This window comes from Haliaeetus leucocephalus, unplaced genomic scaffold, assembly GCF_000737465.1.
Source record: "Haliaeetus leucocephalus isolate CR32 unplaced genomic scaffold, Haliaeetus_leucocephalus-4.0 Scaffold668, whole genome shotgun sequence".
Classification (NCBI taxonomy): Eukaryota; Metazoa; Chordata; class Aves; order Accipitriformes; family Accipitridae; genus Haliaeetus; species Haliaeetus leucocephalus.
The window spans coordinates 4,169,559-4,190,589 of record NW_010973104.1 but is presented as its reverse complement, the minus strand read 5'-3'; the positions used below and the strand labels follow the sequence as shown (position 1 = coordinate 4,190,589).

Genomic DNA, 21,031 nt, shown 5'->3' with positions numbered 1-21,031 from the left:
TTTAAGAAATGGAATAATGAAAGCTGAAAATCTGATTAAAAAATAATTTAGGCCTTGATTCATCTCAGTACTTAAATACATGCCCAACGTTGAGCATGTCAAAGTTCTGTGGGTAGCAGCAGGACTGCTTACAAACTGAGGACCTGACGTGAGCTGACGCAGGCCCTCAACACACAGGGGTTTGCACAGAGCTGGCCTTCATGTCTTGGTGTTGGTTTTCACTAACTGCATTCACAGGTAAAGGTAAAAGAAATTGTAAAAGATCATCTAGACTATCCCATGAAGTAGCATTGTTGACTTCTGTGTAGTCCTATCACTTTCTTCTGGCTATACTTGGATATCCCAACATTTGCATTAGGAAATTTCTCCCACTGCCTCTTTGGCAATCATTCACCTCATTCTTTACTATTTATACCTTTGGATACTCCTGAGCTATCATGTCATTTTCAATAACTAACTTTCAATAATTTTTCATCTTTCTTCCAGAGGAGCCATCACCATTCAGTGAAAAAGATAACACCAGCTCTTTTTAGTATGGTCAATAAGCTTAGGGTTTTTTTATTCCTCATTATTATTTTAAATAAGTATATGAAAAAGAAGTTTGAAAATTTTTGCTATCTAGTATGAAATGTTTACAGTTTGCAGACCGCAACTGCGTTTCAAGCAAATTCTCTTGTAAAGACTATATGTTTTATACAATAGCAGTGCAATTTGTTATTTATAGATTGATTGTCTGGCTACAGGCGAACTTCGAAAGCTTTCACATACAGTGCTTTTATTTTAAGCTTATTAGTGGCTTTAGATACAGAATTCAGATTTGTATCGAGGCTTCTTCTGTATCTGGTAGATGAGCATTGTATAAACAACACTGGTGCATAGCCCTGAAAGAATGCATCCTAATGCTTGGCTGAAGATATTAATTGCAAGAGCATTGGGAACTCAAAGGCAAATAAAATAACAAGAAGCTGTTTTGTTTGTTACTTGTTCAATATTAGGTATTCAGCAAGATACATGACTGGCAGAGACAAAGTTTATTCTTATTAGTCATAGAGAAGAATTAATATATATTATTGAATAAACTCTGACTTTTGACATTCTCAAAACCTCTAGTTCCATTATGTGTTGGAGCTTGCTGTGTTGGCTTGACTGCTTATTATACCTATGCTGGCAGAAAAGAATAGCGTCATAACCTATGTTGTTGCTTGGCTTTGTGTGTTATGTTGACGTACATAAGTGTATATTTCTATTCCTGTTCTTGGGAATGCTTTACAACGAGGCTTAGTTCCCTGTGTAAATGTATTTGATTGGTGATGCTTGATCCTCCAGGATCAAGCTGTCTGTCTCATTGAAGGTGTCACTTTCACCAGACTGATTGGCATTTTTTACTCTGTTTAGCCGAGATTGTAGTCGTTCATGTTCCTTTCTCAACTCCGAGTAGGAATGGGAGAAAGTGTGGAATATTGATGTTGCAGGAAAAGACATGATGAGAATCCCACTGAGGATGCTGCTGAGAGCCACCATCTGGCCTGGGACGCTCCGTGGTACCATATCTCCGTACCCCACAGTGGTCATTGAAATGATAGCCCACCAGTAAGAAGCAGGTATGCTTGTAAATTCAAGCACCTTCCCAGATTCATTCTCGGCAAGATAGACCAAAGGAGAAAACAGAGTGACAGCCACACACAAGAAGAGTAAAAGCAGGCCAAATTCCCGTGTGCATCTCCGAACTGTGAGGCCCAAAGTCTGCAAGCCCAAGGAATGTCGGGCAAGGCGCATTACATACAAGATCCTCAAGGCACGTAAAACCCGTAGCACCAAACCAACCTTCTCCAAATATGTGTTGCTGCTTGGCCTGTCATCCTCCTCATTTGAGTCATCTTCTGAGAAGATGAGGGAAACGTAATAGGGCGAAATAGCCACAAAGTCAATTATATTTAGGGGTCCTTTGAAGAACTGACATTTGCTCCTTGCCTGAATGAATCGGAGGCAGAACTCCAGGGAAAACCAAGCCACACAGATGGTCTCTATGACGAAGATGTAATAGCACTTCTGGGAACACTCGCCCTGACACAAAACAAAAAGAGAATTAAATAAAAGAACAGTCTGTGAACCAGCATCCAAAAACACTAAGGAAGAAGCAATATGTATCTGCTTGAGTCACTGATATCAGAAATAAACAAATCCCAGCTAGCAGGTAGTCATATGGCAGACATCTTTCAATGGTGTGTAGACAATAATGAGCATGTGAAATATCTGAATGAACAGATCTATCTACCTGCTTATTTTTATTATGTTGTTTCTTCCAGTGTAAATGAATGAAACTCGTCTCTGTATAAAGTCTTGGCATGCAGCCTGTAAGTCCCAAATAAGTCCCACTTTCTGATCTCAAATAGAAATTAATTTAAACTTGAGTGGTTTATAAGCCTGTACAAAAATCAGTTTATCTTCAAAAGAAAGATTAATGTTTGAATGTCGCTGTAAACTTCTGGTGCTGTTCAATGCATGGTGCTTCCACAAATGCTGTGTACTCTGGTGCAGTTAAAAGTGGTTCAGAGATATTCATTAAGTCATCTGGATCCTTGGCTCAGTTATGCCATATATAAATCTTGTTTCTTTCTGTACCTGCAAATGTTTTAATCTAAAGGAAAATAAATATCCACCCAGTAGGTGAAACTTGCCATGAAGAATCCTCTCCCAGTGTTGAGGCCACTTGCTACAAGCAGCATTTTCTCAGGTTTGTTATCAAAGGGATTACTTTAGTTGAACTACCTTGGATTCACATGTTTTTGTTTTCCTGAGCTGAGCTTAAAAAAATGAAACTTCTTTTGGCCTATTCCAGTGAAACAAAGAGGCAAATGTAAACTACCTCGTAATTATTTGGGTAAGCAAGAGACACGTTGAGCTTTGTCCTTTAGTGATGGGCAGCCACTACGTTACGTCCATCCAAAGAGCGAGCTAACAGATGGACACATCAATTACAGGGACTGTTACATGCTGCCTTCTTCATATGCACAAGTGTCTGCTTACTGTATTCCAGCTGGCAGAAAACAAACCAGGTCCCGCCACCATTTTTTGCCTCATACAAGATAAGAAATAACAGTGAAAGCAGCATGTACTGCTTAGCAGCTGGACATCTCCCCCTGAAAAGAACACATCGTTTTTAAATACTGGTGTCACTGCTTTCTTACACACCCTGTCTATCCTGTTGATAAATACATTCCTGTACCTGTACAGAGAATTAATATGTTCTTAAGAAACCTGGTTTTGTGATTGGACTAATGCTGGGGTTTTTTTGCTTTTAAGCATTGTGAATAAGTTTATTGAAGAATTCTACCTAACCAGTACTTGTATGGTATTTTCACAGTGGATGCTGCTATTTACATTAAGTTCTTGCATCGGTGCAAATATTTGGCTTGCAGTTCTAATCCAAAACCAGTTCAAGTGAACTGGAGTCTTTCATGGACTTTGGCTGACTTTGAAGCAGCCCTGTGTGCTTTTCTTTGCTGAGCACATTATCAAAACACTGGCATATGAAGTGTACGTGGTTTGAATTTTTGGTGAAGATGAGAAATCTTAGCTATAACTGGGAATCAGAGGACAGCATTGGCTGGTCTCACAACCCTTTGAAATTCCGGGCTGGACTCAGAATATGGGTTGTCACTGTATGTTCCAGAAAACCTGAATGTAGAAGGTGGTAATTTCATTCTAGATTTTTAAGCTGCTTGAAAATTAGTATTTAGCAAATAGCTCTTTCCAGCTACAAGTTTGGTACCTGAAGCCTTAGCAAGGTTAAAGTGTCTTCTCCTTTTATTCCTGCTGAACAGGGATTTGCATCTCTGAGATTTTCACAACTGCAGAAGATCAAGCAGAATTAGGGATGATGGAGGATCTGTGCAGAGAAAGAACCTCCTTTTGGGAGAGCAGAGTGGCCATGTGTTATTCAGGAATAACTGCAGACCCTTGCTTCATGAAAGGCTTTTTTGTAACCTCTGTAGAATAAAGTCAGGGCTGCTGTATGCATCTTTCCTGATAGCCTGTCTGTGAAATTAAGCAATTTCGAGGAACAGTTCCTCATACAGTCTTATCCATTCCCAGCCAAATTTAATGAGCAATATTCATTTAAAACACCATAGGAAACACACCCTCCAACTACTAATTAAACTTGCTACCAATGTTCAGTTACCCTCTGCATTGCAATGGGATGTTGGTTTTTTAGAGTGTCCCTTGTGATAGAATTACTGCTATTCTTGGGAGTAGCAAGTCTTGTTGTTCAGGCAGTGTTTATATCATTGGCTATCTGAGGTTCCCCAGGTAAAATGGTAACATATCCCTTATGTATACGTTTTACCCTGTCTAACCCTCAGAACAATTTAGCTCTGTAGCACCATTTGGGGATTTTTCCTCTTTCTGCACAGTAGACTGTCAAGATCATAATTTATCTCTTAAAGTAAATATTGCAAAAGGTAATGAAGACTTGGCCTTGCTAGAGTTATGCACAAAGGATCAGGTTTTAGCTCCTTTTGAAGTCATTGCCATGCCAGTGCCTAGAGTGCATTGATGTTTGCAGAGCTGTTGACTTGGCTCGATGAGATTTCTTGCAATCAGCAGTTGTGTTATGCAGTGTTCACTTTTTCTGAGTTGTAAATTATTTGTACAGTGCAGCCTGGACTCTGCACAGACCTGCCTGTGGTCATTCTAGTGGTGTGGCCTGTGAATTATTCATTGTTCCCATCAAGATTTATTTTATTTTTTATTAACTGGGCTGAATTTCCAGTACATCTGTTACTTATTTACCATTATACATTTACAGGTGACTGCTCTCAGATCATCATGTAGCTTTCACTATTCCTTCCTTGGAAAATACAAGAAAAGAAATTCTCTTTTCTGGAAGTTTTAACCATTGAGATCTAGGGTGTCTTTTGAATTGAGTGTGAAATTTCAAGGTGTAGCTTTGTAAGGACTGGTTGGGAGATTTTGTTCTTCTCACCATCCTCGGTTGCCTTAGTATTCCCCATGGAAAGTTATATATATTTAGAGAAAGCAACTTGTGCAGTCAGCTTCCTAAATGCATATTTCATTTTTCAGAAGAGCATCCTTCAAATCAAACTTTTCAGGAATGTTACTGTGCATTTTATTTTTCCTTTGTGCATAGTTGTGGACGTAAAGGATGGGGAGTGCTCCCCTGTTAGCACACTTTGTCTTTTTTATGTACTTTGCGAAAGACATTGCAGAAATGTTTGCATATGATTCAAACCATAGTCCCTTTTTCTGCTGCAGCAAACGAAAGAGTGACAATATCACAGTCTCTGACACTGTGACTAATGCAGAGAATTCTGTGCTTCATTTTTGTCAGAAGAGACAGAAAAAGAAGGGTGTGTTTGCTCCAAACATACCTACGCTACGTGAAGGCATGCAGCAAAACCAGCCCTGTTCCTCTGGGAGGGAACTGATTTACCTGTGCAGCACAGTAGTTCTGTATGGAGATGACTAACTCAAGCCCTAGAAATAACGCAGCTGGGCTACCATCTCACAGTAGGGCCATTTCACTCCATTATATAGTGTAGACGTACCATAATTTAGTCAGTCCATATACCACATCTGCCAGAAACTTCCAAGCCTCTTTCTCTGCCTGTCTATTTCTCTGTCACCAGTGTCTGGAAAGAGAGTGTAAGACCCTGGCTCTGTGATATTTAATGAGAACATGATTATTGATTTCACACTGGGAGATAGATTTCATCCAGTGAGTTTGTATGTGAATGTTTTATGTACTAGGAATATTTGTATATATTATGTAATATATGTGATATGGTTTATATGGAATATCCCTCTCTAATGTCAGTCTCTTTGAAGATTCGTGATCCTTCTGAACATCCTGTTTAAAAGCAGCGAATATTAGACTAAAAGGGAAAAAGAGGAAATAATAAGTACCAAAGCCAATTTCTGTTTCTCCCAGTATTTTTGATGATTATTACACCTCAGAGTGCTTTATGTTCCACTTACAACTGTTGTCCAAAGAGCAGGCAGAATAACATACTGAATTCAAATACTATGTTCTTACCAAAATAGCGCTGCCTCTGTGTCAGTGGTAGATTTCAAATTTGCTGCTGTCACCAAATTCCTGTTAGATGGTAGTTACTTTCAGTGAACTGCCAAATTGTGGCCCAAATACTCTGATCCATTAAAGGGTTTGGGTTTTTTTTCAGAAGTGGCCAATAAAGGAAATTTCTGTGCCACAACAGCTTCTATATATTTCCTCTTTCTGAACAAAGCAAACACATTTGGGAAATTCTAGTGATCAGTGCCTGTCTACACAAAACACAACAAACAACTCCCTCTCTTGACCTTGCTGTTAACTAGAGGAGAATTCTGAGCTTTTATTTTCAGATCTTTGAGTCAAATTTGTCACTGACTTTTCTCCTGTCTGCATTTTTGCACCTGAACTGCCATGGTGTAGTGGAACCTATAAAAGTTCTGAGCCACTATGGTGTTGACTGTGAACATGAGGGGAAGATGAGGTTTTATTTATAACTGACCGCAAGATATTTTGGGTGGGCTTTTTCAACAAAACTCTCTGACATGTTTTGCACTACCATAGAGTCAATCAGTACTCAAACTATCATCAACTCTGGCAGGAGAACAGTTATCACAAAGCCAGTGGTGAGTGAGTATCTAACTCTTTATACTTTATTCAACCTGCAGATTTACTTTTGAACAATGCAAGAATTTATCAGGATTTATGGATCTTGTCTCTAGCTGAAAATCTACAACATACGATATAAAATGAGTGCCTGGTATTGATCTTACATATGGAAAAAGCATTTGGCTCACCAATGAAGGAAACAATCTTTTGTATGTAAAAAGTTATATACTGAGCCTGATGCCTGAAATATTGAGTGATTTCTTAAATTTATAAACCACCTGAAAGAAGCAAAGTGGCTGCTTCAAACTTCTGTACCACCAGAGATAAGAAGCAATTAAGGCTTCCTTTTCATTATTGCCTTCCGCTGTACAAGGCAATGGCTCATTTTCTGCGTTCTCTTATGTGGTGGAATGTTTATAGTGTTACAGGAAAATTCCTTATTTTAGGATACTTCTATTAACTTCTCTTTAGATATAAAAAAATAGACTCATAATAAAATATAAGAATGGCAGTACTGAGTCCAGTTAGCCCAGTGCCCTATTCCAACACCCTGAGAAAAGAGATGCCCAAAGCAAATCTCCTGGCTTCTATTTTCCACTCCAGAGCTTCCTGAGCTGAAGGTGGTGTTTGTGTAAGAAAACTGAATTGCTTTTCTACAAAGTTTGGCCATCCTTTTGTCTGCTGCCTATTGCATGAAGACTCACCTCTTTGCTTTGAACTAGGTTCCCAGTAGTTTCACCTGACGCCCCTAAGCTCTGTCACTGGAAGGGACGCTAGCTACTTGATTGTCATTTACTCATTTCCTGCCATTTGCAATTTTGTAGACCTCTGTTGCAGCCACTGTCATAGCTCGTTCCTATCCTGAGGAATTCTGCCTGCCTTAGTCCTTGTGTGAAGTCGTTCCATCCTTGTTGCCTTTCTCTGGCCCTTTTCCTTTTTGAGGTGGAAGGGGCTGAGACTGCAGTTTTAAAGTGTGGGTGAGCTGTAGGTTATATAGTCAAATTTATATCCAGTTTATGATCAAGAATTCAAGAAATTTTGCTTTTTTATTGTGCACTCTTTAAAAAAGTTTAAGCAAGTTGGATCCATGTAGGGACAATGCTTAGAATGTAGTATTTCTATAGTGAGAAATTGTGTGACTCCAGAAGGTGTTACTGCAGCTTTCTTGGAGTAACTTTTTTCAAAAGGATCTGAGGTTCAGGAATTCAGCACCTCCAAGGCCAGGACTGGCCAGGGTAGTGTATGGCAGCCAAATCTCAGACCTCAATTGCACAAGTGAGTTTACAGAAAAGAAACTTACTCACTAACAGTGAATTCAAGCTAAATGAACTTGAGATACGTGCCACTCACAAGACAAATAAGATAAACTTGCTGACCAAGCGCCCTCTTAGTTTACCAGGAAACATTAGTTAAAGTGTAATGATATCTAGGATAATAAAAAAAGTCAGATCTTAGAGTTATGCTGCACTAACCTATCTTACAAGAGATATAAATCTCATCTAGTGAAAACAGTATCTTTACATGCATCAATAATTGTAACAATGCCCACAGAGACTGAATCAGAATTTCCCCTGTGGAATATATATCTTGTCTATCCACAGTGGTTTTCAGATGCAACTCACTTTGTTACATTTTCTAGACAAGGAAAAAATTTATTATTTCTGGATAAGTGGATGAGAACACCAAGGAACTATTCTTATGCCTTCAGGGTGTGCTCTGTGCTGATAATTTGTGTCCCACTTGGTTGAACTCTGAGACACACTGTAATTAAAATATGATCTGGAAAACTTGTTCTGAATCATTACCTGATCTGCCAATTAATTTGCCTCTGCCAAAGATTTACCCCAAGACCTTTTGCAGTGGATATTTACCCTTTAGTCCATTGTAAGGTGTTTTCCATAAATGCTGAAGCAAACACAAAACAGAGTGATAATCTGTGTTTTGCAAATCACACACTTTGGTGTGCTCCTCTTACAAAACTGTTTGAGGATTCTGAACATTTGAACCTGAGTCTGTGTGGCCTGTTAGCAGCTGAAGGCTGTGTTGCACATTGACAGAAAGGGTGTCAGGTTTTACCTCTGGTCCGCTCACCAGTATCAACCAGAACAGATCTTTCTAATCCTCTGCAGAGCACTGTGGAAATCAGTGGCACAATTTTGATGGCAAGGTAGTGGTGGACTACTTACCAGCAGGCTAGCGAAGTTTGGCACTTTTCTGGAAAGGGGTGTCAGATCCCCGCCTACTCTATATTGTGGCCATGGACTCTTCATGTTTTGTTGCTGATACTTAAAAACAAAAAAACCCAAACCAGATCTTTTTGAAGCAATTTCTGGAGTGTAAAAAAGGGAACTGAAACTATCTGAAAACATCAGAGGGACACATGCAAAGTTTCTCTTCATCTGAGGAAAAATGGGGAAAGAAATCCTGTTATTCCCATTATATTAGAAGTGCAGCATTGCAGCTGTATTGGGATAGGAGTTGGATAGGTACCAACTTTCTGCCCTTGGTGTGACTGACTCTAAGTGGAATTTCATTGGCAACAATCTGAACCTGTTTTCCATGGTGTGTAATTTGGGATTTCACACAATCTATAAATAGGGTGGAGTCTGAGATGCAGGACAGGCAAACCTGCAGCATTTCTCATGATCTCCTTTCTATGCTTGCCAGTTAACACTGTTCATGATGATGTTAGTGATTTTAAGTGTTTCTTGTGTCAAATAATCTATTTCAAATAGCGAAAGTTGCACCAATGCTTGTAGAACACTTTGCTAATAGGTGCTGCTAGTTCGGTATATGGATTAGATCAGAATCATGTAATCCCTACAGATATTAATATTTTCAAAGCTTTAGAGTGGAAATCAACATGTACATCAGCAATATGTATATACGTTGCTTATACAGCATACTTACAAGAAAAACAACTAATATTATTTGTGAAGCCAAGTTGATAAAAGTCCTTGAACACAGCTAGAAGTCATGACTGAACCGCTGTAAGCAAACACTGTTATTCCCAGGGTAAATTTAAGGAAACCAGCTGGCTCATCATCATAAAACAAATGAGTGATGGACAGAAAGGATCTGAAACCTCTTCCCAGCTAGATCTACCCTAGATGCAGTAGTGATTGCTTCCAAGTAAAGGCTGGTTTGGTGTTCAGTCACCCATACTAAACAGTCTCAAAACAAAGCAGGAAAGGAACTCACAAAGCAATATGTTTGACTCTTCTTGATTCAGACTCCTATTGGAATTCTAAAGGAGACTTTCTTTAAACATAGGACCCGGACCTGCTTAGCACTCTGCAGTCAAAGGATAGGCTGCCAGAACATCATCTCTCACACCAGAAGCGCGCCTGGCTCCGTGGCTGATGCAAGGTCGCAATTCACATCTGCTAAACCTACCCTGGCAGGTCCAGATTTTGTTTGGCACGTTCAAGTACAGCCAGTTACTGCTCAGATCCTTCCCTCTGATCCGGACAGTGTTTTGTGGGCAGAGGCCCATGTCCACTGAAGTGGTAGCAGATGGGATCAGTCTGTATTGTGGCTATTGACCTGCCTTCTGCCTGCTCGTGCTATCCAACACTTAGTAGAGAGGCTTATCTCAGCACGACTGCTCTTCTTGCAGTCTGGCCTTTTGGCCCACTCAGAGAAAAAACATTCAGCCCTCTATGTGGAGGATTTAGAAGCAAAACTCGCGGGAATTTTCCTCTCTAAGCCCAAGGTTGACATTTTCTGGAAAGGGTGCTGTTTTCCAGCCTTTTGTGCTTCTCAGGCTTTTATACGTGGGCAGTGCATCCTGGTCTACAGCTTCTCCCTGGGCAATTCCCTCTGTGGAAAAAAATGCGAGCTAACGTGATAGTGCAAAACCAAGCTTCGGTTCTTGCTCTTGCCTGCCCACAAATCCAAGGCGGTGGGTCTGCAGGGTGAGGCTACAAGTCTAGAGAGTGGTTAGGCAGGAGCAGAGGCAGACCAAGACCTCAGTGTAGGGAACCGAGATACCTAACCGGCTCCTGGCTGTTCTTATCCCAGTCCGCAGCAGGAAAGGAACAGATGCAGGGGAGAAATCCCTTTTGGCTGTAAAATGATGACTCAGTTAGGAAGTGTTGTGTCAGTCTACGTTCCCTGCGTACCTGGAGCTGTGGGATCCAGCTGCAGTGCAGCAGGTACTGCTGAATCACTGCGACCGCATTGCTGCTATTATTTGAATAATTAAACCATGCTCTGCTGAATCACATCATGGTTAGGGAGAATTTGAAAACCCTATGTTATGGATCACTTCAGTACTTGGATTTATGGTTACAGACTGATGCAATAAAATCAAAAGGTTTACAGCCTGCTGAGAAAGAGACTGTAACCTGATTTACAGAATGATGAGCTTGTTAAAGGAGTGCTGCGTATTCTGATCACAGAACGACTTCCCACTCACTTTGCTTTATGGGAAAGAAGCCTGGACTCGTGAAAACAATTGCTACAGCTAGTACATTTGAGGAAACTAAACAAATATTGGGATTATATTAATGTGGACAGTAGAAAGAACATAGAAGGAAATTATTATCTCTGTATCCAACACATAATTATCTCCTCTGGGGCAGAAGTGTAACTAAAATATTTCAGTTAACTTGTTAGCTTGGGTCCTTATTCTGCAAACACCGTGAGAATCAGTCTGAAGAATCTGAATTTGATTTAAACCAATTGGTGACCCAAGAGTGTTTGTGTTAGTAAAAAGATGTGGAAGTATTATCTTTTTCTTGTTTTTCTAATAAGAAATTTAACAGACTTCATTTTGTAACTGTGAAGAACAATATAGTCAAAATGACAAGGTCTGGGACTTAGAAGGATATCCTTCTATTTCCAATTTTGCTGCTGGTCAAATCATTTACCCTGTTACAGTTTCTTCTCTGCTTCTTTCCTCACTGCATTCTAAGTTCTTTGGAGCAGAAACTACTTGTTATTGTACCTGTGTAGTACAGGGTGTACAGCGGGGTCCCAAATGTCGTTGAATCTGTTATAAGGAAAATACTAGTGCTAACAGGAGATGCTGGCACTGTGGGAATCAACACAAAATATGCAGTTCATAGCCCTGATGCTGCAATGAAATTAGCAATTAGATTTGTTTAGAATTAAAATACCAGATTGTGAATTCGACTGCAGCAGTAGACTGAGGAGTCCTCAAAGATTTCCATCATATTCAAAGAGGAATTTCTAAAGCACATGCAAATTTGGATTGTTATTTATTTTTAATATTTGTTGCAGTATTGCTACAAACTTGGAGGATGCATTGATTTCAAATAGCGTTTTCCAAAGATAGAGTGCCTCCCTCAGAGGAATTACCCATCTTCCCAAAGAAGGCATTTATTAGGTAATCATCTGTGCTTGAGATGAGTCAAGTGAGGAAAGTGAACAGGATTTTTTTTCCTGTTGTAAGTATTACAAACTTGAAAGCAGCAAAAGGGAAAAGGAAGCGTGATTCCCAGTGAGGAACACATGTGCTGGCACATTGAATAGCAGTTGATTGACTGCCCGTTGCAGAGCAGCTAGAACAGCTGGGTGTCCCCCCAGGATAGCGTGCAAAGCCAGGAGACTTAGTGCTGTTGGGATACAGCCAAAATTGGATGAACATAAGGCAAACTAATAATGTCTAATTGTGCTTTCTGAACATCGGACCTTGTACTGGCAGAGCCAGCTTTTGAAAACCATGCAGAATCCATTTAGTCACTAGAGTGTCCAGACTTTCTAAAGAAAATGGTTTTCTGTGGCAGCGAGGGTAAGCTGAGACACAGATGTTCAGCAGCGTCCACCCCCCGCTGGTGCCCCTCTTTGGCTATGTAGAGCAGGGCTTAAGTAATATGAACTTCATCAATGTTGTTCATATTAGATTTAATGCTGAAATATGCAATTCCATTTGCGGATGCTTGGAAAACAGTTACTTATAATGTGGAACTATGAAATCAGAGTCTTAACATAATGGTGCGATTTCAAGGTCAAAGCTTTTGACGTTACTGAACAGATATGCAAACCTCAGAACAGGCAGATCCCATAAAGCAATAATTTCTCTATATATCACAATCCCAGGCTTGAATATTCTGTTTTCTGTTGTTTCACGCCTTCTTATTTTATATCTTTCTTCAATTGTTACTAATGTAACTAATCCAATCCACAAAGCAAGTCAATTCACTGGATTCTACTGTGCTGAGTACACCTAGCAGGCTGGGAGGTTTTTGGTGCTTCAGCACATTTTCCTACTTTAAAATGCTGCAATACTTTCATGGCTGATCAAAATGATTAGAAGAAATCAGAACTGTACTAGATGACTAGATAATTTAGGAGCGAGTGAGTGTCCCCAGTAAGCGTCCTGATAAGAACCCAGAAAAATGTACTGAGCAGATGCGATAGAACTAATGCACATCCAGCTTTATTTTGTTCCAAATAATTGCAGGTCATATGTATATACCAATATATTTATAGATAGGCATGTCCACATACACCTGTATAGTTTTACACTTTTGAATGGGCATTAGAAGTGGTTCTGAATGTCAGGATTTCATTAATCCCTTTGCAATAGAGCAAGTCATTCTGGACCATGCTTTGTGTCATGTATGCTTGTGTTAGAAGGTAAGTTTGAACACCAAGTAACTGTGAAATACCCCTGCTTTTCAGGTAGATTCTGAATAGTGCCCCACTTCATTAATAGTACTCTGTACTAGTCATTGAAAAAGATATTTTTCAGCAGGAATTATTTTGCCCTGGCTAATAATCAGTTAGAAAATTCTTTTTTGATCAATATTTAGGCCCCCTTATTTAAAAGCTATAAAAATGGTAGCCAGCAGTATCTCTCAAAATCTGGCTGTCATATTCAGTTTACCAAAGGTGATTGCTTCTAACAGTTGGCCAAATTACACTTTGATGAAGAGTCTTATCTTTGCAGACTATGTGAGCAGCAGAACTAGGTTTACACTCCTCTCATTGACACTCTCCATATGGATTATTATCTCCTCCAGTCACTCCCAAGTTCTTTGGGTTCTCCTTTAATAAGTGCAGTAGAGGTATTTAGTGTTATCTGCAGGTTATGGGCAGGGTTGAAGCTTTACATTTTAATGCTTTTGTAATGGATTTAATAGCTTCAATACTGAGGATATACCTCTTGCAAGCATATCTTCACATCTGAACTGGCTAGATACAAGTCAATGGGAATTTTTATAATTAACACATTCAGCTGTGGCAATGGTAACCCTGATCAAACAAATATCTTGTTTGATTTTCTTTCTCTTCACAGTAAGACCAATAAATTGTTTTTTCCCCTATAAAGTAAGTTTACTCCACTTTTAAAGAAAATGTGTTTCTCAGGAGTTTCCTCTAGTGTACAAGCCAAATATGCTGGTATTAGTATCATACAGACAATATCAGCAACATTAAACATTGAAAAACATGTCAGGGCCTCTAGAATAATAGTGTAGAATGAAAAAATAATTTCAAAAGGGTTCTCTATATTAGGTACTGTTTTTTTTCCTCTGTGCATGTTTTCTGGATTCTCAGTGCAACCAGAGCCTAAAAATTTACTCTTTTAAAAGGAATTAGATTTTCACATAATCAAACGACCCCAGGAACGGGAGCTTTAAAAAAATGAATATTCTAATTTTCAAGATAAAATCATTAGATCTGACAATACTGATTGCAGCTTATGTTGGTTACGTTTCATTAGGTTATATACAATACATAAAGCAATCACAAGCTTCTCAAGGTCAGTTAAGAGCAAATACAAAAATAGTAGTAACAAGGTCTGACTACTCGCTGATCACCAGAGAAGAGAGGGAGAACAGAGAATAGACATTTCCTTCTCTCTTAAACCACACTTACCTACAATGTCACGTAAGTGTGATTTGTTGGGAGCCGTCTACACCAGGAGAAAATTATTTGGTTGTTACCAGTGCTGAGGGACAGGGAATGGAAATGTCTGGGGTTTCTTTTTCTTCTTTCCCCCCCTGACCTTAATTTGCTTGCCTTCCTGAAGAAAAGACCTTGCTCTATCCTTTCTGCTGAGTCATTTCTCTAGAGGACGCCAATTAGGGACTCATTAAAAGAAATATCTCTTCCTAAGGAAAATCCCAAGAGTGCTTCAAAGCAGTCTCCCTGTCCAAGCTCTTCTGCAGTGGTTTTATTCTGTAGTTCTCTGGTGTAATCAAGTTTTTTTCTTTGGGTTAGATGTGCTGAGCAGTGACTATTTCAGTTATACCTCTTGGCTCCTGACTGTAACTCCTATGTGGGACTGGGACTCTCCGGCTATCTGTTCAGATCAATAATAAACAGAGTTCCTCACCTCAAATATGCTTTTTTTCTATCTCAACATACACACGTGCCTTGATTACTACATGTTGATGATACCACATTTGCTTCCTTACTGAAGATAGTTTGGTCTCCATAAAGAACAGATGCAAATATCCTAGATAAGGATGTATTGCCATTGGAGGATGTGACATTTCAGTTGTTTTATGCCCAAATAACATAATTTGTTACTAATGAGTCCTCTTTCCTTAGCATCATGTATGATAAATTCTTTTGTATATCTGTTTCATGGTCAGAGTTAAACTTGAGATCACTAGAGCTATACATTTACTGCTCTAGAGTTTTCCTGAACTTTTGGCCTCCTCCACTTGGGGCTGTCCGCTCTGGGTTGGGATTCATAGCAGGTGCTTATGTGATGTATAGTTACAGAATTGTTTGCCCATCTATCTGTGTTTTTCTTTCATATCTCTAACGAGGAGGTTCCTAAATGTGATTTGACATATTCTAGAGTGTGTGCATGGTATCAATTGTAATAACTCGCTCTTTATTTTACTTTTGGCTGTATTGCTATCTTTAGGCTAACCCTCCCCTCCCTTTTCTGCTGCCCATAGAGATGGCTCCTTCCCTCCCCTCTGGTTGCCAGGGTGACTGGGCTTCCCTGATGCAGATGCTCTTGCCTTGGCTCCTTGCCATCCCTCTCCCAGAGACTGGAGTTTTCACTTTCCCTCGAATGGTGAGGAGTCCTGTTTGCTCTTCTGCCTGCCCGGGCAGCTATCCTCCCTTCTAAGCAGACCTGGTTTAGCAACTGCTAAAAGGACAAGTGATTTCATGTGCCTGCAGGGTGGGATCAGCCAAGCCTCTGAGAGAAGTGGAAGTCACCTTGTATTATTCTTCCTTTTTTTTTTTTTGACTCTGATCCTTCTCCTTGAGCTGGAGTCCAGCCAGTTCTCACTCTCTTAATGTGGCTGTGATGATGAGAAAAAGGACCCTAGGGTGGTACCTATGCAGCAGAGGTAAAGCCTTTTTTATTTGTATTTCAGAATGGATAAATTCAATTTCCAGTGTTAGTGACATTGGAAAATGGATCCTTGCAGTACTTGTAAGCACATTTACCGTAGACATTTTGCCAAGCTTTAACTCAGAAATGAATAAACCTCAGGACAGGGCACTTTGAATTCAGGTGTGGAATTACAGGTTGTTCAGAAACTTTATTGAAGGAATTTGACTGTTTTCTGTCACTCAGCATACAGATATTGTGTGATCTTTATGTTCAGCCCCGAAATCCAAAATTTCAGATTCTGCATGCCTGTCCCAGGTTGCTGGTAAATGTGGCCCCATCTTGGAATCACTTGCAGAGGTCAGCCAGTGAACAATTTTGAGTTACGAATCAACGTAGAGTTGCAATTTGCCTGGGTATGACTCAGCCGCAACCATGAAGTAGTATTTTTAGTCAGTTAAGTTCTCTGAGTTATTTGTCCAGTTCTAGCTAAAATGCTCTTTTGGGATCCCAGTAAGAAAATCTTAGGTGTTGCAGGCGAAGAGTTTAGGGATGGAAATTTAGGGAATTTTCCATCCCTAGCCATGGAAAAACTACTATTTAGTACTTCATATTCTCTGCTTTTCTACAAGGCATGAGTATTTTGTCTCATCTATTGCCCTCTGTTTTCTCTGGCATAATTTTAAATGATTCAAATAATAGGACTCTTAATACTCTGTTCTGTGCTTCTGGGACACAATGACAAAGTGCATTAGACTGGTGCTGTAAGTGTAAATTATGTAAAGTTTCCAAATATTTGGACAAATGTAGTTCATCCTTCATCCTCTCTGCACTTTAAACATTCCATCTTTTGAGTTTGTTTCAATCCAGTTTGCTTGTTTTTAAAGTAGTGATATATACGCACATCTTTAAGGAGTAATGTCAACTGTGTTTTATAGGAAATCCAGGAACAGCAGCTACACCGCAGCTACCAGATATACTTGTAACCCTCAACATGCTTCCCTTTCTAACATATGGTTAATTATTTTTAAAACACACAACATAGAACATCTAGCTGAGCTCTGAAACATTATGTGCTTGTTCTTTTGCATGAAAAGTATTTATAAAAGCTTTTTCTGCAGTGGTTGGGATATTACGGTAAAATGCATCGGGCTACTTCCATTAACAAAGTTAGTAGGAAGCACTTGCTACAGCAGAGTTTGTAATGTTTTTACATCTAGCTGTAAGAAGGATGTTCTATATTTAAAGTACTTCCTTGGAAGAAGCATTGGAACAGTGTTACAGTTTTTTCCTGCCAAAAGTAATAGCTGTGGAAGGCTGCAAGAGCACCAGACTTATTACTGAAAGGTAATAGTCTTCCTATGCAAATGTAAGTTAATATTCAAGGGGTTAAATGGAACAAGGAATGATCTTAAATTTCAACCTTCTGTGCAGTCCTTAGTTTTATTCAGAGACATCAGTATCATGATATATCTTCACCACAACTGTGCTGCTGTGACTTACTGCCTGAGCAATAAAATATACACAGATTTTTGTATTGTGTATGCCATGCTGTGCTATAAATGTAAAAATTACTTTATTTGTCAATATACAATACTCTGAGGAATGTCTTATCTTATAGCAGTGGTAGGGGCAGGGAGTTTTTTTGACCTGGATTTCCTCAACACTTTCGGAAGGGCAGTTTGCAAATAAAGTGCAGGATTTATTAAAGACATTAGTCAGGGTTATTTGATGAATTTGGGCATTACTACATCTGAAATAACTTTGGATTGTTGCTTTCCTCTGTTTTATTATTAGGATAACAAATCTTTATAATGCTGAAATATTCACAACAATGTTATAGAGAAGATCCTTCATGTGTGATATAGGCTTGATTTATTTGCCCTGAATTAATGTGGGTGACTGACTTACTTGAAAAAGGTTGAAATGCAGTTAGTAGTTCTGCTAGTATTTGGCATTACTCCTACAATATGTACATATATATATGGGCAAACACCGAATTCTATTAGCTTAGAATTATGATCTTTGGAAGCGCAGCTTTTAAGTATCAGTATCTGCGTAAACACTTCATCTGTCTCTCATCCTTTAATCTTTATGCAACTATTGAAATGTAACATTATAGCATTATAAAAACTAATGAATATTTGTTCCTCTTTGAAGATTTGACTGCATTATCACAAGGGAAGATACCTGGCTATTTTAAAAGTAAAGGTGTCAGAGGAAAATATTTCTTTAGCTGATGTGTCCAAATGAGAGATTGCTTGTAACTAGAGAGTAAAGCACGTTGAAGAGAAAACTCCACAATGTCAGTTTGAGAGTCTCAGTGCTAACAAGTTAATATAACTTACAGTAAGTAGCAACTGCTTCTTAAGAAGGAAAAACAATGCTGTATTAGAGGGCTCCAATATCTATTCTGTCCAGAACATCTTTCTTGTATTTTAGCTAACAATTAGTAAAGTAGTTTGTTCACATTATTCTTAATTGAATATCACTTTGAAAATGATAGAACTAATTTAAGCCATTGTTGCATTTTCTGTTATAGACCATTTCATTACCAGCAACAGTTTTGAACCTCATCACTATGGTTTTTCTGTATCTTTTCTATCTTTTTGATGATGTATGCCTAGCAAGACAGACAAATTCTTTTAATTCTGTAGTTTGACCAGTTAAAAAGGACTTACTTACCCTGTCTTCTTCAGCTCTTAAGTCTGGCATTGTGCTAACACAAAGGCTTATAGCTGTGGTGGCCACAAAGAGAATGGAGAGACAAGCAAAGACTTTGCCTGGGAGTCCTGACTGGGGATTTTCTACCATATCTCTGAGTCTGTTCATAAACTGTCCAAATTTGGTTTTCTCATCCAAGACACATGTAGCTTCTTTGCTCCTCCGAAGCTCCTCTTCTTTGCGTACCTCGGCCAACTCCTGCAGTTTTTGAAATAGTTTTCGAAAGCAGCAGTTCTCCAGGTTGGATTCCTCAATCCCCCAGTATCTCAGCTCCTCCTGAAAAGACAAGGCACACATGTCGCTTAAGAGCATCAGCTTCCCTGCTGCTAGAAAGCTGACAATCATCCCAAAAGCATTGGGGTTCCTGTCAAAGAAGAACTCGTGGGTGTCTTCATCGTAATCATCACACAGCTGAATTATTTCTTCATAGCTGCTGCAAAACTTAAGTTTGCTCAGTCTGGTCAGGGGAAATTCATCTAAAGTACTCCAAGGTAGCAGGTACTTGATGCCTCCAACATTTATCATGATCTCTGTCTTTAGATCGACTGCAGAGACTTGATCAGGATGGTAAATCCTCCTGGCTCTCTGGTAATGGACCCCTTTGACAGAAGGGGTTTCAACGGAGACAGGAAAGAAGTGGGTCAAGGAATTACAAGAATTGTAGCTAACGTTACTATAGTCTTGGTCACTGCCTCTGGAGAGAATAGGCATCTCTAAGAGTTCTCACTGGGACATCCGAAATGGCATCAGAGCAGGGTTATCTGTCAGCCAAAAGATACAGGAAGGAGGAGAAAACATAGTAGAGGTTATTGCAAGACAAAATGTGTTTCAGGCTACTTTCCTAAATCACAAAATTAATGAGTGACTGTTTTGTAAGTAAAAGGCACCTCTGTGCTTCTTCCTGAAATCTGCAGCCTGTAAATGCGATTTGCTTTGCAGCCTCATTGGTTGTCTGGCAACACACAGACACAGAGGAGAGCTAAAGCCTCATTCATAATTATCGCAAAGGGTCAGATGCCTGCAAATCCAAATGTGAACAGATCGGTCTCTTCTCTGAGCAGATCTCGGTCATCGTTCTATCGTTGTATTTTCCGGTGGTTGTTGCTTTGCTTTCTTATTTCTATAAACCCTTAAATACATGCTAACTCAACTAAGCTGCTTAATACTTATTAGAGTTAGAGTGGTCAATTACCTGCCATCAGCTGGATGCAAAGTTCCTAATTGCTTTAACTTGAATGCTCAGATTGCAATTCCTCTTCCTTTCACTGCACGCCTGTTTTGCCTGCCTCTCAGGGGTAATGCAAGGATTAGCTAGTAGCTGTTTGTAAAATGCCTTAAGAGGTAAAGTGCTCTGTAAATGACGACTATTCTTATCAACCCGGTCTTATGTCACTGTGAATTACTGAGAAGATATAGGGAACATTTGCCCACCCTGGAGAAAACAGAAAGCAAAGTATTTTACCGGCTCGGGGGGGAAAGCAGTTGAAAGATGCCCCCACTTCACTTCCCCCTTTCAGGAGCAAACCCCTGGTTTTGTTCATAATGTCTAAAGATTCAAAGGCATCACTTATTACCCCAAGTCAGTGAACTGCAAAAATTGCAAGGAAACTTCCCCGAAGTTACTTACCACCGTGCCACGGGCTGCTGCCCGGTGCCTGGCTTCCCCGCAGGTGAAGTACACATGCCGCAACAGATCAGCTGTCCTCTGAGTTACAATCCAGCAGAAAGACCTGGGGATATTTTACAGTATTGATTACATGAAAAATCACTATAGCACTCTGGAGATTGCAGTCTCTTTCCTCTTTCTCTTTCTGTCCTTCCTTCCTGGAAAGGGAAAATATTCATATGTGTTCATGTAATATATGTTGTACTAATAGATCCTTTGCAAAGGAGACAGCGTCCAAAGTGGCAGCTCCTCTTCTGGACTCCTGGAGCTTCCTGGAGAAATATGCTGAGTGAAAGCTGGTGGATCCTGCCCTCTCCCTGTCTCTCCTCTGTTTCCCTTGGGACTGTCAGTGTGGTCCTGGAAGAGGAGGGGAGAGGGAAGGGGGAAGGGCTTAGAAATAATCTCTCCAGCATCCCTCCGTCTATTCAGCAGGCAGCAGGCAGCAACTGGGTAAGAACATGGAGTACAAGGACAGGCTCCGACTAATGAGGTTTAATAATAAGTAAATTCTGGCAAACCTACTTAATAAAACAATTTCAATGTCTATTAACTCCTTCGGTTGTAGTCATACCACAGTTGCTTGCTCTGGAGACACCAGTCAAATTCCTCAGGAGCAGTTTCCATGTCCTGCATCCCTCTTGAAACTGGGATTTGCTCTTAAGTATCCCTAGACAGAGAGGGAAGTTTGTTGGGTCCATGGATGCTGGACCTCACCATTCCTTTGGCTATT

General features: G+C 39.7%; 1 protein-coding gene across 1 annotated transcript; it reads right to left on the bottom strand.

Moving 5' to 3' along the window:
• Positions 1–1,278: 1,278 nt before the first annotated feature.
• Positions 1,279–19,346, bottom strand: KCNG4 (potassium voltage-gated channel, subfamily G, member 4). Its single transcript, XM_010579653.1, has 2 exons — positions 18,597–19,346; positions 1,279–2,064 (listed from the first exon to the last, which is right to left on the bottom strand). Exons 1-2 carry the CDS (start codon positions 19,344–19,346, stop codon positions 1,279–1,281), a joined length of 1,536 nt encoding a protein of 511 aa, XP_010577955.1.
• Positions 19,347–21,031: the final 1,685 nt, after the last annotated feature.

What these genes read in the sequence shown, in the direction of transcription:
- KCNG4 (XM_010579653.1), bottom strand. Translation starts at nt 19,346, where the DNA reads ATGCCTATTCTCTCCAGAGGCAGTGACCAAGACTATAGTAACGTTAGC. An exon ending in TAAGAGCTGAAGAAGACAGG is followed by an intron (nt 2,065 to 18,596) that starts GTAAGTAAGTCC and finishes GTTTTGTGTCAG; the next exon opens with GGCGAGTGTTCCCAGAAGTG.